Consider the following 15,964-nt stretch of genomic DNA (forward strand, 5'->3'; position numbering starts at 1 on the left):
TTTTCGTTTAATTCAATTATAATTAGAAATAAATCACTCTAGTATTTAATAGATTACTTGATCCCTGTTGGAACGATACTCTACTTACTACTATATTAATTTGAGCGATATTGTCCACTTGCAATTAATCACATAACGTACATAGAAAAGATTATGGTGGGCCTTTCTACACCATAGCATCTCTTCATTTCAACCCTAATCCCTCATCTCACACTACTACAAAAATCGAAATAGACGACGGGAAACCACCGTCGTGTAAAAGGTTTTCGCCCGGTCGTGAAATCGACTGCCGTCTATTTGAGTTTCAAACTACAACGGCTTTTCACCGTCGTTGTTTATCAGTAAAGATAACGGTTTTTAAAGAAAATCGTCGTTGTTTAGAGGTAAAGATCATTAATTATAGGAGGAAAGACGACTATTTTTAATAAAACCGTCGTGTATTGTATGTAAAGATGACGATTTTTTATGAAAACCGTCGTGGATTGTTTATAAAGACGTCATCTTTACATACAATAGACGACCTTTTTTTATAAAAAGCGTCATCTTTACATACAATAGACGACGGTTTTTTAAAAAGCGTCATCTTTACGATACAATAGACGACGGTTTTTTTATAAAAAGCGTCATCTTTACGCATACAATAGACGACGGTTTTTATAAAAAGCATCATCTTTACGTATAATAGACGACGGTTTTATAAAAAGCGTCATCTTTACGTATAATAGAGGACGGTTTTTATAAAAAGCATCCTCTTTACATACAATGGACGACGATTTTTATAAAAAAAGTCATCTTTACGTACAATAATGCTTTTTGATTTCCTATGATGCTATACAACGATTTTAACTAGAAAATCAACCATAATGCTTTATCAAAAATAGTTTCTTTCATAAAATTTGAAGATTCAATAGTTATTACATAGTTAACCAATCTTTATTCTACAACAAACATAATTCCTAACAAGACCTACGTACTCCTAATCCAAACATACAAATGATGCACAACTGAAGTCTCCTCCATCATCCCTGTAAATAAATCAAAATGACAAAGAGGGGAAAAAAAAAAAGAAGCTAAGATTATAAACATAAAAAATTAGGTGGAAGTGAAATTTTACCATTGGTCCATATTTCCATAGAAAACTTGTAAAATGAGCATAAAAAAGACCATCGAGAACCTGCAAATTTTCAACAACAAAAAAACACTCACATAGAAAACCTGCAAAAGAAAAAGTTATAAATCATAAGCTTCCTCCTCATCTCCGATAACCAAATCAGAAAATCTAAAAAGAAACCAGAAATAAAAAAAATATGTAAACAAATCAGACAAATCAAGAGAGACAAAATCTGAAATTAGAGATACAAAGAACATACCAAAAACGCAAAGAGACTAATCCAGAATTCACTAGCAAGATATAGAAGGGTATTAAGAGATTAGGTGACTTTCAAATCAAACCTTTCAATCAGCTTTGATTCTCAAATACAGAACATCCCTCTCTTATGGATTTGCTAAGACCTCAATCTCTCAACTCCTTCATTGATATCGATCTTTTGATGATTTTGTAGAGAGTTTCATGAGGGTGTTTTAGAGAGTGCAGGAGGGTTTCAAGGAGGGAGAGATAAGGTTTTTAGAGACGGGGGAAAATCTGAAAATTTGACAAGCGCGAATTCACTTAAGTAGACTTTTTTTAGCGTGTTTTAAAAGACGACGCTTGTTAATGAGAGATAAGATTTTCAAAGACGGGTGAAAATTTGAAAATTTATCGAGCGCGAATTCACTTAAGCCGCTATTTTTTAGCGTGTTTTAAAAGACGACGCTTTTTTTTTTAAAAAATTGTCATCTTTACATATAATATACGACGGTTTTTTATAAAAGTGTCATCTTTACATATAATAGGACGACGGTTTTTATAAAAGCGTCATCTTTATATACAATAGACAGACGGTTTTTATAAAAGCGTCATCTTTACGCATACAATAGGCGGCGATTTTTATAAAAAGCGTCATCTTTACGTACAATAGACGACGGTTTTTATAAAAAGCGTCATCTTTACATACAATAGACGTTTTTTTCCACTACACTCCTTGACCCTATATGAATACAATGATTGAATTTGATCTTCAATTTAAAATATTTACACTAGTGGATACCACAAAATCTTATGTTATATTTAACGAAAGTATAAATAAACTCTTAATTGTTAGTGAATATTTTTTTTTTATGGCATATGCATTTTAAGAAACTAGTTTCAACGATCCAACCGTCAAACTTGTTTGTTTATACTTCGGATCATCTACACCAAAAATAGAAAAAAATAAACATTCAGAGATAAAGTAACGGGACAAAAAATTTCGATGGTTATAAATGAAAAATCATGATTTAGCGGTTATTTTAACTCCGATTTTGATGATTTTTTACCACTACACTCCTTGACCCAATATGAATACAATGATTGAATTTGATCTTCAATTTAAAATATTTACACTAGTGGTTACCACAAAATCTTATGTCATATTTAACGAAAGTATAAATAAACTCTTAATTGTTAGTGAATATATTGTTTTGATGGCATACGCATTCTAAGAAACTAGTTTTAATGATCCAACCGTCAAACGTGTTTGTTTATACTTCGAGATCATACGCCAAAAATCAGAAAAAATAAACATTCAGAGATCAAGTAACGAGACAAAAAATTTCGACGGTTATAAATGAAAAATAATGATTTAATGGTTATTTTAACTCCGATTTTGATGAATTTTTACCGGTACACTCCTTGACCCTATATGAATACAATGACTGAATTTGATCTTCAATTTAAAATATTTACACTAGTGGATACCACAAAATCTTATGTTATATTTAACGAAAGTATAAATAAACTCTTAATTGTTAGTGAATATATTGTTTTGATGGCATACGCATTCTAAGAAACTAGTTTCAACGATCCAACCGTCAAACTTGTTTGTTTATACTTCGAGATCATCTACACCAAAAATCGAAAAAAATAAACATTCAGAGATAAAGTAACGGGACAAAAAATTTCGACGGTTATAAATGAACAATCATGATTTAACGGTTATTATAACAAACCATCATCTTTACATATAATAGACAACCATTTTTTATGAAAAGCGTCATCTTTATATATAATAGACGACCCTTTTTAAAATAAAAAAACGTCATCTTTACATATAATAGATGACGGTTTTTTTTATAAAAAGCATCATCTTTACATATAATAGACGACGCTTTTTTTGATTTTTATAAAAAGCGTCATCTTTACATATAATAGACGACGGTTTTTTATAAAAAGCGTCATCTTTACATATAATAGATGACGGTTTTTTCGGTTTTTATAAAAAGCGTCATCTTTACATATAATAGACGACGGTTTTATAAAATCGTCATCTTTACACATAATAGATGACGTTTTTAAAAAAATCGTCATCTTTACACATAATAGACGACAGTTTGTATAAAAATCGTCATCTTTACATATAATAGACGACGGTTTTTAATAAAAATCGTCATCTTTACATATAATAGACGACGGTTTTATAAAATCGTCATCTTTACATATAATAGACGATGGTTTTTATAAAAATCATCATCTTTACACATAATAGACGACGGTTTTTATAAAAATCGTTATCTTTACATATAATAGACGACGTTTTTTTATAAAAAGCGTCATCTTTACATATAGTATGACGTATGATAACAAAATCAAAGAAATAAATTGATAAAAAAAATTCGTATTAAGACGACGGTTTAAATATAAGGTATGACGTATAAAGGAAATAAATACGACGTTAAATTTTATAATACGTCGTTAAATGAAAAACAAACGTGGTGAGATTTAAAGATACCGTCGCAGAACTATACAAGAAAGATGTCAATATATTTTTATTTTCCGTCGTTGTGCATTAATTTAATACGGCGATATTTTGTATTTTACCGCCGTGGATTTATTTGTAATTATATGGCGCCTTATACGAAAACTTGGTCGTGTTATTTTCTGCGTAAAAACGGCGGCTTTTTTTGAAATCTTCGTCTTTACTTTCAACGTCGGTCGATTCATAACTTCTGCCGTTCTTTATTTGCTTTGATTTTACACTGCGGAAATCCTGTTTCAAATAGACATCGGTTTTTTAATTAGGTACGTCGTTGTTTATGAACAACCATTTGAATCTCTATTTTTTAGGTGTCTAAGGTGTTATTACACGGCGGTTTTATAGAACCGTCGTCTTTTAAAAAACGACGACAATTTTCACTTAGACCGTCGTTTTTTTCTGGTCGTCTTTGTCACTTTTTGTAGTAGTGTCATTTGAGATTTTTTTTTTTCAGAAACAGAAAAGCTCCCACATCACTTTGTCGACGGTGACCAACAAACAACCCATCTCACAAGTTGACTCCTCTATTTCTCCACGGCAGTGACTGAGTCTTCCTCCCATACACAGACTGATAAGCTCTCCTCTCTCTCGACAGTAATAAAGGCTTGATGCAAAAAACGTGCGGCATCTTCAATCTCAACCCATGTATAATGTCTTACTGTTGTATATTTGAATCTTGAACTCCATCTCATCACAGATTTAAGATTCACTGAAAACCCCACTCCTCAGCAACAATTATTTTCCTTGGTTTTGTTTCATATTTCTTTTTTATTATCTTCCATTTCTTGTTTAGCCTAATATTTTTTGGTTTTTATGTTGTTCAGGTTTTTTGTTGAATTTTTTTGGCATTCCAAATTTACTTTATTATTAGTTGGATTTCCTCTCAATCCGCTTGGTATGAAATTTTATATTTAAATTCCATTTTTTGGCATGCCAGTTTGAAGTTTTAGAACCTGTTTCTTTTTTATCATTCATATTATAGGATTTATGCCTGGTAATAAATATTTTTCATAAATTTTGAAATTTCCATTGATATATATATGTATATATATATATATATATTTGTTGAATATGGATGGTGCTCCTTAAGTTCAAATTAAATGTTGAAATTTCCATTCATATTTTTCATATCGTTAATAATAAATTGGGTGGTGATTTTGGTGGCTTTTTTATTTTGATAATGTACTTGTGTATGATATGGATAATGAGTGAATTTATTTGGGGCTGCTGCTTTTACTATGACATGCACAAAACAAATGCTTGCATGTAGGATTCTGTTTGAGTCATTGTCTTCTTCCATGCTTCTTTATGAGAACTCGTTTATATAATTTGAATAGGAGGTGCAGTGCAAGTGAACAAGAACAGAAACTTATAGTGCAATTGCTTCAGAAAACACAAGTTTTTGATGTGTGGTGCATTATGCTAGTAAGACCATAAATAGTGTCACTGACTGGCAAAAATAAGAGCATAAATTGTGTTCTAGTTTGTGATGTATATGTGTACTATCTAAATAATAACACAACTCATGCAATGCAGACAAAATTTATAATTCCGGTAGTCTCAGAAAATAGTTAAGCAATGCAATTTCTGTTAGAAATCAATTAAAGGCCAAGTTTTGGCAGTTGATTGCATTTCTCGTGTTGAGTTTAGTTTATTTCTGTCTGTCAATTGCATTACTATTAAGTACTTGCATAAGTAACATTATGCAATTGCATGAGGACCAATATGCAATTGCTTATTTAATCCTTGTTGCCTTTTAATGTTTGATCACTTTTATCGTCTTTTTCACTGTTTTCTGTCTATTACACTTTGCATGCTTTAGGTTTTTCTTGTTTATGTTTCCTGACTTTTGTATAAGCCCTAGTTTTACAGTCTGTCTAACCTCTTTGATATTCTTTCTATTTTGTGTAAGATCTCTAATTTGATGTCAAGAAATGATTTTTCATTCTCTGTTTGACATAGAGGCTGGACCAAACTATTGGTTAAGGCTCTATTTTAGGGTAGTTTAGTTTAATGGCCATACAAGGATATCTTTCCAATTTGAAAATATTTTAGGGGAGTTTAGTTCAATAAATCTGTTTTATTGAAATACCTCTCTCGTTGAATCTGATTTTCATTGGATCATGGCATAGTGTTGTTTTTCATAATAATCATATTCATGTAATAATTATATCCATAAAATATGTTCTTGATGTTAGAGTCATACATATGATTGAATTTTTTATATTAGAGTAATACATAGGATTCACATTCTATATTGCATTTTGTAACACAATTGAGAATAATGATTTTTATTTTATGTTTTATGTAGGTGTTCAATGTGTTTCCCATTGGATGAGACTTGTTGAGACTAATCTTTATATTCTATATTTTACGTTGTAACCTATAATGTTTTGAAGACAATTTGTTTTAGATATATAGCCCCTTTTTGTTGGATTTTTGGTTATGTATTTAAAGTTATTTAATTTATGCTATTGTAAGTAAATGCAATTGTCATGCCAGAATATACCAGTTACAGATTAAAAATTACAAATTACCTGCTCTTGATATTTTGTAGTTATACGTCATTTTGAACTTAGAGTTCTCTAATAGAAAGCAAATTTTGCGCATATTGTAAATCCTTGTGTTTACAAAAATAAGGACCACATTTATACAGCCAAGTACCAAGGCCTTGGGAGAAATTTGAACATGTTTCACATATTATGCAATTGCCAACAGGCGATGATAATTGCATACTGTGATGCAATTGCCAAACAGACAACAGTAATTGCATACAAGCCCTTAGTGTTGTAAATCGTTGCGTTTACTAGAATATGAACCACGTTTACATTTCCAAGTTCCACCATTACCTTATCTTTGTAATAGAGATCCTTTTTATTGTAATTTATGATATTACAAATTTATGGATATACGTTCCAAGTTTATGGAACGTGGAGGTCCAAAATATTGTAAAAGAGGTCCGTAATACTGTAAACCCTTGTGTTTACAAGAATAAGGACCACATTTACAACGTTAAAGTCTACCCTTACCTTATCATTGTAAGTGGGATCCTTTCAATTGTAAATCAGGATATTACAACGCTATGGATAAGGAAAAACCCCAAACTTGAAATCATGATGCAAAAAATCATAAATGAGAACCCAAATCTTGTAATGTACAAGTTTAAGGATCTGCATTACGAGTTTATGGAGAGCCTACGTCCAAAGCACTGTAATACGAGTCCTTAATATTATAAACCATTGCATTTACAATAATAAGTACCAATTTTACATCTCCAAGGTCCACCATTACCTTAACCATTTAATAGAGATCCTTTCTATTGTAATTTATGATATTACAAGTTTATGGATACACTTTACAAGTTTATGGAACATGGAGGTCCAAACCATTGTAAAAGAGGTCCTTAATACTATAAACCCTTATGTTTACAAGAATAAAGACCACCTTTACTTCTCCAAAGTCTACCCTTACCTTATCATTGTAAGAGGGATCATTTCAATTCTAAATAAGGATATTACAACGCTAGGGATAAGGAAGAACCTCAGACTTGTAATCATGGTGCAAAAAATCATAAATGAGAACCTAAATATTGTAATGTACGAGATTCAGGATTTGCGTTACGAGTTTATGGAGAGCTTACGTTCAAAGCATTGTAATATGAGTCTTTAATGTTATAAACCATTGCATTTACAAGAATAAGTACAAATTTTACATCTCCAATGTCCACAATTACCTTAACCATGTAATAGAGATCCTTTCTATTGTAATTTATGATATTACAAGTTTATGGAATATGGAGGTCCAAAACATTATAGAAGAGAGAGTTGGTGGGATTGCCTCAGCAATTCAACATCTTCTTTGCCCTTCTCCCTTTGAATCGTTCTATTTTTCTTTTCTTGTTTTATTTTATTCACTTTTACCTACAGCAACTCTTTTAACCGGTTACCAACATTCAATGGTGTGGATTTAACCCACATCTCCACTTACTCATCCAATGGTTAGTAATTTGGGCGCATGAATACACCACGCCCATGGTAGAATTTTCCGTACAATAAGGGGACAAGGCTCTTGGTTGCATGGTTTGTCTGATGGTGTTTTGTTGCATGGCTTGGTTGGCTTTTGTGCCAGCATCCTTCACATGCTGTCTTTGGCTTTTTAGTTGAAGGACCTGCATGTCTTTAGTTCCAAATATGCAAAGGCTTTGTGTCTTTTTGGTTTTGTCTTTGGTCATTTACAAAAGCTGAAATTTCCCTTTCGTCAATTGAAAGTGTGATTCGAAGAACAACAAAAAAAACAAACAAACAAACAAACAATTATTGGTCCACCATCTCCAAAAATCCTTATCGTGTCCAACTCATCTGCGCCACGGAAGATCCCAAATCTTGGGCCATATACAACACGTTTCTCGCATCGCTTAAAAGCGACCATGCCTATTGCTCACCACACGTGAATTTCATCCTATACAACATCTTTCGAAACCTATTTGCTCACGAAATAAAATCAAATAAACCCAATTTTCTGATAAACCATATCAACCCCTATTTGCTGTAGTAGTATAGTCCAAGATGAAACTCATGTGGAGCAACAAATGGCTTGAAACTGATGCAGGCAGGAAAAAGATCAAGGAGAAGGAAGACAACGATAGAATTGGGGATGGTGGGCCATCTTCTTTATTTGTTTTTGTAATTATTGTTCATAAGATGAAAAGGGTTCTCTTCAAGGAGGATTTCTCTTCTCACAGAATTGAGGCTTCTCTCACAAGTTTATCTCTCAAACCTCCCTAAATTTGGATGCTTATGATTATGAAATGAAATGTCAAAATCAATGCCAACCTAATCTGCCACCATGCATGTACCTGTACACTCATACATGAACACCACCAAGTGTTCGCATGCACTGGCCGACGTTATTCATATGACAAAAACCCAACCAAGCCACCAACCAATGTACGAAATCTGCAATCATTAATGTTATGTGGTCTACATGGTTCACTTGCAACCATTAATGCAGTTTTGATGAGTTTAGTACGAAAACATTATTCATATGACAAAAACCCAACCAGGCCACCAACCAACGTACGAAATTAAAGCTGCAACCATTAATGTTATGTGGCATTATTGCTTTCCCACATGGTTCACGTGCCCTTCTCCTCTTATCTCCTCAGCTCTTCCATTCTTGGATTCTTTGCATTTCATCTATCTACCTTGTCTCTTCCCCTTTTGTGCACGTGTATCACCTTTTAGCTTGTTGCCATTATTTTCTGGATGAAAATCTTCCTTTACCCTACACTATCTTCCTATATCTTATCATGATTTGTTTACTCTATTTTCTGAAGTCTATTTAAGAAGAGTGACGAATTCCAACCAACCACACCATCTTCTTCCTGGGACCTCTCGAACCGCCTAACAGAGAGTAGCTATACATTGTTTCTAGAATTAATTAAGAGAAAATGGTGAACACATTGCCAAGGTATATGGTGTTGAAATCAAGGTACAATGCCAAATACTTGAGCTACGTAAAGGAAGATGTGCAGATTCATGGGTTTCTCAAGTTCTCCGGTGATGAGGTCGTGAGTCTGTATTCAAAGTTCCATGTGGAGATGGCAAAGGGCGGGAACGGACTGGTGCACATAAGATGCTGCTACAACAATAAATACTGGGTCAGGTGGTCGGAAAACCACTATTGGATTGTTGCTGGAGCGAATGAACCCGAGGAAGACCAATCCAAATGGTCTTGCACCTTGTTCGAGCCCGTCTACGTAGACAATAAGGATCCCGCTCAAGGGGTCCGATTTCGACACGTCCAGCTCGGGCACTATGCATGCTTATGGAGGGTGGCCCCGCCAAAAGACTCGTGCTTGTTTGCAGGATCTGCGGCGCCTGACAAGGATTTGTGCGACATCTGCTTAATCGTTGATTGGGAAACGCTGTTGGTATTGCCCAAGCATGTCTCCTTCAAGGGCGACAATGGGAAATACCTGAGCGCCCGCACGTTTAAGCGCCTCCCTTTCTTGCAATTCTCATCCACTGACGTTGGAGAATCCAGTGTGGGGAACGAGGTGTTCTCTAACGGGGATGGGAGTGTTCGGATCAAATCCAATCACTTTGGAAAGTTCTGGAGGCGCAGCCCTAACTGGATCTGGGCCGACTCCAATCTTGATGGTAACGAAAGCAACAAGGACATGTTGTTTTGGCCTATTAAGCTTAATGACAACAAGGTTGCTCTCCGCAACTTGGGCAATGATAATTTCTGCTTTAGACTGACCACGGACGGGTTCGAGTCCTGTCTCAATGCTGGCCGCCCTAGTATCGTCAAAGAGGCGCAAATGGAGGTGGAAGAGCTTGTTGTGTCTAGGAGCATTTACAACGTTAACTTTCGCCTCCTTGACTCCCGGATCTATAGCCAAAGAGTTGTCTCCATGGCCACCGGAGATGCCGTTAACCGAACTCAAGAAGAAAACACAATAGACTTGAGGCTCTCGTACAAAGACAGCCGGAGCAGTACTTGGAATTCTAGCGTTTCAATGAAGTTGGGCCTCTCGACCAAAGTACAAACTGGAGTTCCTTTGATTGCAAAAGGAGAGATTGAAATATCGACTGAATTCGCGACAGAATTCCAGTGGGGGGAAACCAACACCTCCGAAAGTGAAGTAGAGACTGTGTACAGGGTTGTTGTGCCCCCAATGTCTATGGTGAAAGTGAGTCTCATGGCGACTAGGGGCTCATGCGATGTTCCATTCTCCTACACTCAGCGGGATACGCTTATTAACGGCACAACTGTTACCCAGACCATGGACGATGGCGTTTACACTGGCGTCAATTCCTACAACTTCAAGTATGAGACCATACAAGAAAGCCTGTGATTGATGTTCTCCACATGAAATAAAGAGGTGTCGATGAAATAATGACTAGTTTGTTTTACTTTTGTTTGAGCAAGTGTGGTACTCTTTTTCCTTCACCAGATTTTTCTCTTCTTGAATTTTTTGAAGGTAAGGTTTTAATGAGGCCACATTTATGCAGTGTGTTGAGTTCCAATATTTCTTTAATGTTGTATTTCGGTTCCTTATTGAATGTAAGCTTCTTTCTGATTTTAAAAATAAAAAAATGAATGACATTTGAAAAGGCATCTGATGTTTAAATTAGTATTTATGAATTTGATTATAGGTTATACACTAACACTGTTATATATGGTCATAAAGGGGAAAAAAATAAACTAAAACGAACAATGACATTTGAAATTTGGACTTATGATGACCTTACCAGGGATCTCTGTTACCATTATTTTTATTCAATTCGATGTATGCTTACGTTTGTAAAAGAAAGGGAGAGCTTAAGCCAGTACATCTCATCCGTTTGTTATGAGGAGAGACATTCCATTTTCTAGAGCCAAAAACTATTGGAAAAAGATGTGGAAAGACTTTTACTGTACGATTTGGGCTTGTAAATGAACACACAAAGAACACTGACGGACCTACAAAAGCGCAAGGAGGTGCAGCTGCATCTCCCCTAGCCAAAGAAAGCCTTGGAAGTGCCTGAAAGTTGCCCCTCTGCTAAGTCTTTTGGTGAACTCCCCGACAAAAGGCCTTAGTGAACTCTTCCTTTAATGTTGTGTGCTTCGAGCATATAGCACTTCTCTTTTTGTTTTTGTTTTTTGTTTTTAACTCATGGCCCCTGCCACGAGAACCACCGCACAGATGGGAGGATCTTTGGTGAGAGGTGGATGAGCCTGGCTGAGATGGAGGGTGAGTGGTGATGAGGGGCTGTGGTATTGTCTGCGGAGGCCGAGGAGGGAGAGGTCTGGTTCTTAAGGACTAGCAGACGAGAGCGGAGGTCTGTGAAGCTTGGCAGAGTGGGTTGACTCAGGATGGTGGTGATAAGCATGGAGAAGTCAGAACTAAGGCCAAAGAGAACAGCCGTGACAAAATCTTCATCGGAGACGGGCTTTTGAATGGAGAAGAGGGCATCGACAAGAGATTTTGCATGATTGAGATACTCATCTATCGTTTGAGATCCTTTTGTCATGTCATGAAGTTGGAATCGAAGGCTGGACGCACTTGCAAGATTGCATTGGGCATAATGGTTCCGCAAGCACTCCCAAATTGATTGGGCAGATTCATGACCCACCGTTAAGAAGAGAACAGCAGGAGATAGAGTTGTGGTGATGTAGCTGATGAGTTGGTCCTATTGGTACCAAGAGGGAAAATCAGGTTTAGATTTGGTAACAGTAGTGGTTGAGGAGGGAGTGTCGGGGGCAGCAGAGGGAGTAGTGGTAGTTAAAGTGATAAATTCAGATGGTGAAGGATTTGATCCATCGACAAACTTCCAGAGGTCATGACCGATGAGGAACGGCTTCATTTGGCGGAGCCAGAGAAGATAATTGGAGGCGTCAAGTTTGAGGAAGTGGGAGGTGTTTGGGCCGGGAAGAGAGGAGGCCATGAGGATCGGAAAGAAAGATAGGGTGAGACTTCAAGGGAAGAATTGAAAGGCTGATGCCATGAAAAAGAGAATTTCCTGATGAATATTTGATTAGCATTGATACAGATTATATACACACTTTAGTAGAGATACAAAAGGTAAGAAATATGAAATACGATCAATTACAATTAATCAGTAATTAGAATCAGTGACAGCTATATCTAATCAAGGCAATGAAGGAGAAGATCTTGTAGAGGAATTGGAGGAGAGTTGACCGGGCTTGATTGCTGCACTGACACATATATATGGTAATTCTGCAGAAATATGTTGTTTTGAAAAACTATGATAACAAAGCTCTGAGTTATAAATCGGATGTGAGACAAGACAACAGGAAGAAGAGGTACTTTTAGTGTTCTCTCAGGCACACGTTATATCCAGAAAATCGAACTCATTTCTTCGTGAAGATTTTTATGGATTCTTGTAACACCCCGACCCCGTTTATTTTCCTATTTAATTTAATTAAGGGAAAATATTTAATTATTTCTGGGTTAAGGGTAATTTTGGTCAAATTCTTCTCCGGGAAGATTTTGGGACCGTGAGTGGTGTGGTTGCGTAGGTGGTACTGAGACGAAACCGTAGACAGGCGGTAGGCCTGAATCGGAGATTTAACGAAGCTTTGGCGATCAAAACTTGTTCGGTGGCGAACCGTAATTATTTCGAAGTCAATTTGGGGTAAAAATCAGTTTTTCACATTTACCTCACTTTCTCTCTCTCCCCTCCGTGCGTCTTCTCTCTCCCGCGAGCTCCTCCCGATTCGCTGTTCATCCGCAGAATAACCACACCACCGTCATCTCCGCCACCCGATTGGCGGCAGGTTCCAAACGAACCGCCACTCCCGCCCCCCGATCGTCCCACCATCGCACCGCCGTATTGTCCGTAATTTGCGAAAACGGCGGTTTCGAGAACTTCTCACCGCTCGATCTCTCACCTCCAGCCACCATTCCCGACGGGTAAGGTGAGGTTTCTCATCCTCTTTACGTGTTCTAGCTGATTTTGGGTTAGGATTGGATCGAAATTGAAGTTTGGAACCGAATTTGAAACTTAGGTTTTGGCCGGATTTCAATTTGAAATTCCGGCCACTTGCCGTCCGAATTGGATGTTGCTGTAGTTGAAAAAGTTGCTCCATTCTTCGAGTAGTATCTAGGATTGGAAGGGTGGACGTTGGTTTGGAGATTTTCCGTCGCCGGAAATCTCTCTACACACCGCGCTGCCGGCGCGTGTGGCGGCGCGTGGGCAAGGTGGGTGAAGTTGTTTTTCGTCCTGTTGAGATCCTTAGGCTGTCACGAGTGTGTAGGATTTCGCGGATCTCAATTTGGATATCGTTTGATTATCGAACGGATTTCGCATATTGTGCGTTATCCGGGTTCGATAAGTTCTGACCGTTGGATCGTTTCCAAATTGAAGTATGTTGATTTAGGTACTCTTAGAAACCTATAGGAATTCGCGGATCGTGAATTGGAGCCCCGGATGTTCCGATTCAATAATATGAAGTTTAGGGAAATCGCGATCACCGTGCGATTGGGAAGCGAATTCCAATCAGAATCGGACCTTAGGATATTCCTTTGGACGTGAGCGCACCAGAACTTGGGGATTTAAGTATTTCCTTTCGTGAATTTCCGTTTTGGAAGTACGTCTGTTAATCAAGGATTTGTATCTTGGAATAGGTACTTCGGTTGATCACTCTCAAGGCGGGACCCTCACGGGGCCGGGCAGCTTGGGATTACTTGTGAGTGGACTTTGTTTTAAGCATATGCATGGTTTTAATTATGAAAGTTTTGTGCATATACTTTAAATGATGGTGACTTTGATTTAATAAGTCTTTGGTTGATGATTTGAATATGTTTATATGTCTTGGCTATATATTTTTGAGTATAAATATATATATTTGAGTATGATGATTATATTGATATGGATTTTGGGATGGCTATCTATATTGTCTATGTATAGAGTATGAGAGGTTGTTGTGTGAGATTGTGGAAAGATAGGAGTTTGATGGATGGTTGTGAGATATGAGTATGGTAGGTGAGTACCATTCCCTAGTTACTAAGCTTCCCACACACGTCGTTGGCAGTGCCGGTGGGGTGGGAAGGCCAAGAGATTACGGGTCTCACACATGGCGTTGGCGATGCGGTGTGTGAGACACTTTCCATACGTGTCGTTGGCGTGCCGGCGTATGGGGAGAGTATGTATATTGCTTGAGTATCATCACACACGTCGTTGGCGATGCCGGTGGGGTGATGATGTCTGCGCGCGTAGGACTTGTTATGAGATTTGTGAGCTACACGTGTCGCTGGCGTGCCGGCGTGTGAGCTATGGAGTTCCGCCCCGGTTGGACTACTCATCCCGGACGCGGGTTCGGTTCGAAAATCCTGCGTACCAGCCAACAATCCCCCGGTTGGATTGTCTCCCCGGTACATTAGTTTGGAGTGAAGTATATATACTATACTAGAGTCCTAGCTATATGTATATTTATATATGGGTATTTACGGGTGTTGAGAGTTGCATATATTTTGGGAAATGAGTTGTGAACTTGAGTTGTGGAGATGTTTTGGACTTTGGGATTTTTGTGCTTGAGTTTTGGTTTCTGAATTGTGAAACTGCATGCTAGAGCATTATTTTTACATGGTGGGGTTACTATGTTGTTTTAAAGTGAAACTTTATTTCATCCACTCACATCTTTCTGCTTTGCGCCCCCAGACAGAGTTGCTCCTGAAGGCATTCGAGCAAGTCACGAGCTCCGAACTTGTCGTCTGTTAATAGGGTCTGTATAAATTCTTTCTACTCCCCTGTTTGTTGTAAATAAATTCTGTAGACGCTCTGTTATTGCCCATGTTAGGCTACTACTTGAGGCCGGAGGCCATTTTGTGTTGGATTGTAGTATGTTAAAAGCATGCTGGCAGTTGGATCGTATATTGATGTAAATTATTGCAGGTTGTTTATTGTTGGTTTGAGCATGTTACAGGGGAGACTCTGCCAAAATTTTGGTAGAATGTCTTGGGTTTTAGTAAGTGGGCCCGGCATCAGTATGATGTCGGCACTAACGGGATCCGCCCGCCGGGAAATTCGGGCGGGTCCTGTCAGCTTGGTATCAGAGCATTAGGTTCATTTTCCTTCGACACTTGCACTTTTGCTGCATTGTTGATCTAATGATTCGATGGTTTCTTTGTGTAGAACCATGGCAACACGCCGACCGAGAACACGAGGTCGTGGTCAAAGATGGGGCCCAAATCCTCCACCACCATCTCCGTCACCACCTCCTTCACCTCCAGTTCCATCTCCTCCACCATCTCCACCTGCCGGAGAGAATGCCCTGGACTTGCGCCATGTGCTGAGTCAATTCACCCGCACCATGACTACTGCTGCGGGGGAGGCGTAATCTTGAAAGTTCGGAAATTAAAAGGGTGAAAGAGCTCGGAGCCAAAGAGTTCATGGGTGGCCCAGATCCGGCAGAGGCTGAGTCTTGGATTCTTGATGTGGAGCGGATTTTTGAGGTCTGGAGTGTCTGATGAAGATAGGGTCCGTTTGGCTACCTTTCATTAAAAGGGAATGCCTATCACTGGTGGAAAGCTGCAAAGAGGGGCTATGGGAATCCAGCTGCAA

General features: G+C 37.7%; 1 protein-coding gene across 1 annotated transcript; it reads left to right on the forward strand.

Moving 5' to 3' along the window:
- The first annotated feature begins 9,244 nt into the window (after nt 1-9,244).
- On the forward strand, nt 9,245-10,924 carry LOC103343557 (uncharacterized). The gene has a single exon (XM_008247214.2). It carries the CDS (start codon nt 9,340-9,342, stop codon nt 10,750-10,752), a length of 1,413 nt encoding a protein of 470 aa, XP_008245436.1. The 5' UTR covers nt 9,245-9,339; the 3' UTR covers nt 10,753-10,924.
- Nucleotides 10,925-15,964: the final 5,040 nt, after the last annotated feature.

Source organism: Prunus mume, linkage group LG5 (genome assembly GCF_029339155.1).
Source record: "Prunus mume cultivar Tortuosa linkage group LG5, ASM2933915v1, whole genome shotgun sequence".
NCBI lineage: Eukaryota > Viridiplantae > Streptophyta > Magnoliopsida > Rosales > Rosaceae > Prunus > Prunus mume.

Bases quoted from the DNA above. Each gene is read 5' to 3' on its own strand.
- LOC103343557 (XM_008247214.2), top strand. From the start codon at position 9,340: ATGGTGAACACATTGCCAAGGTATATGGTGTTGAAATCAAGGTACAAT.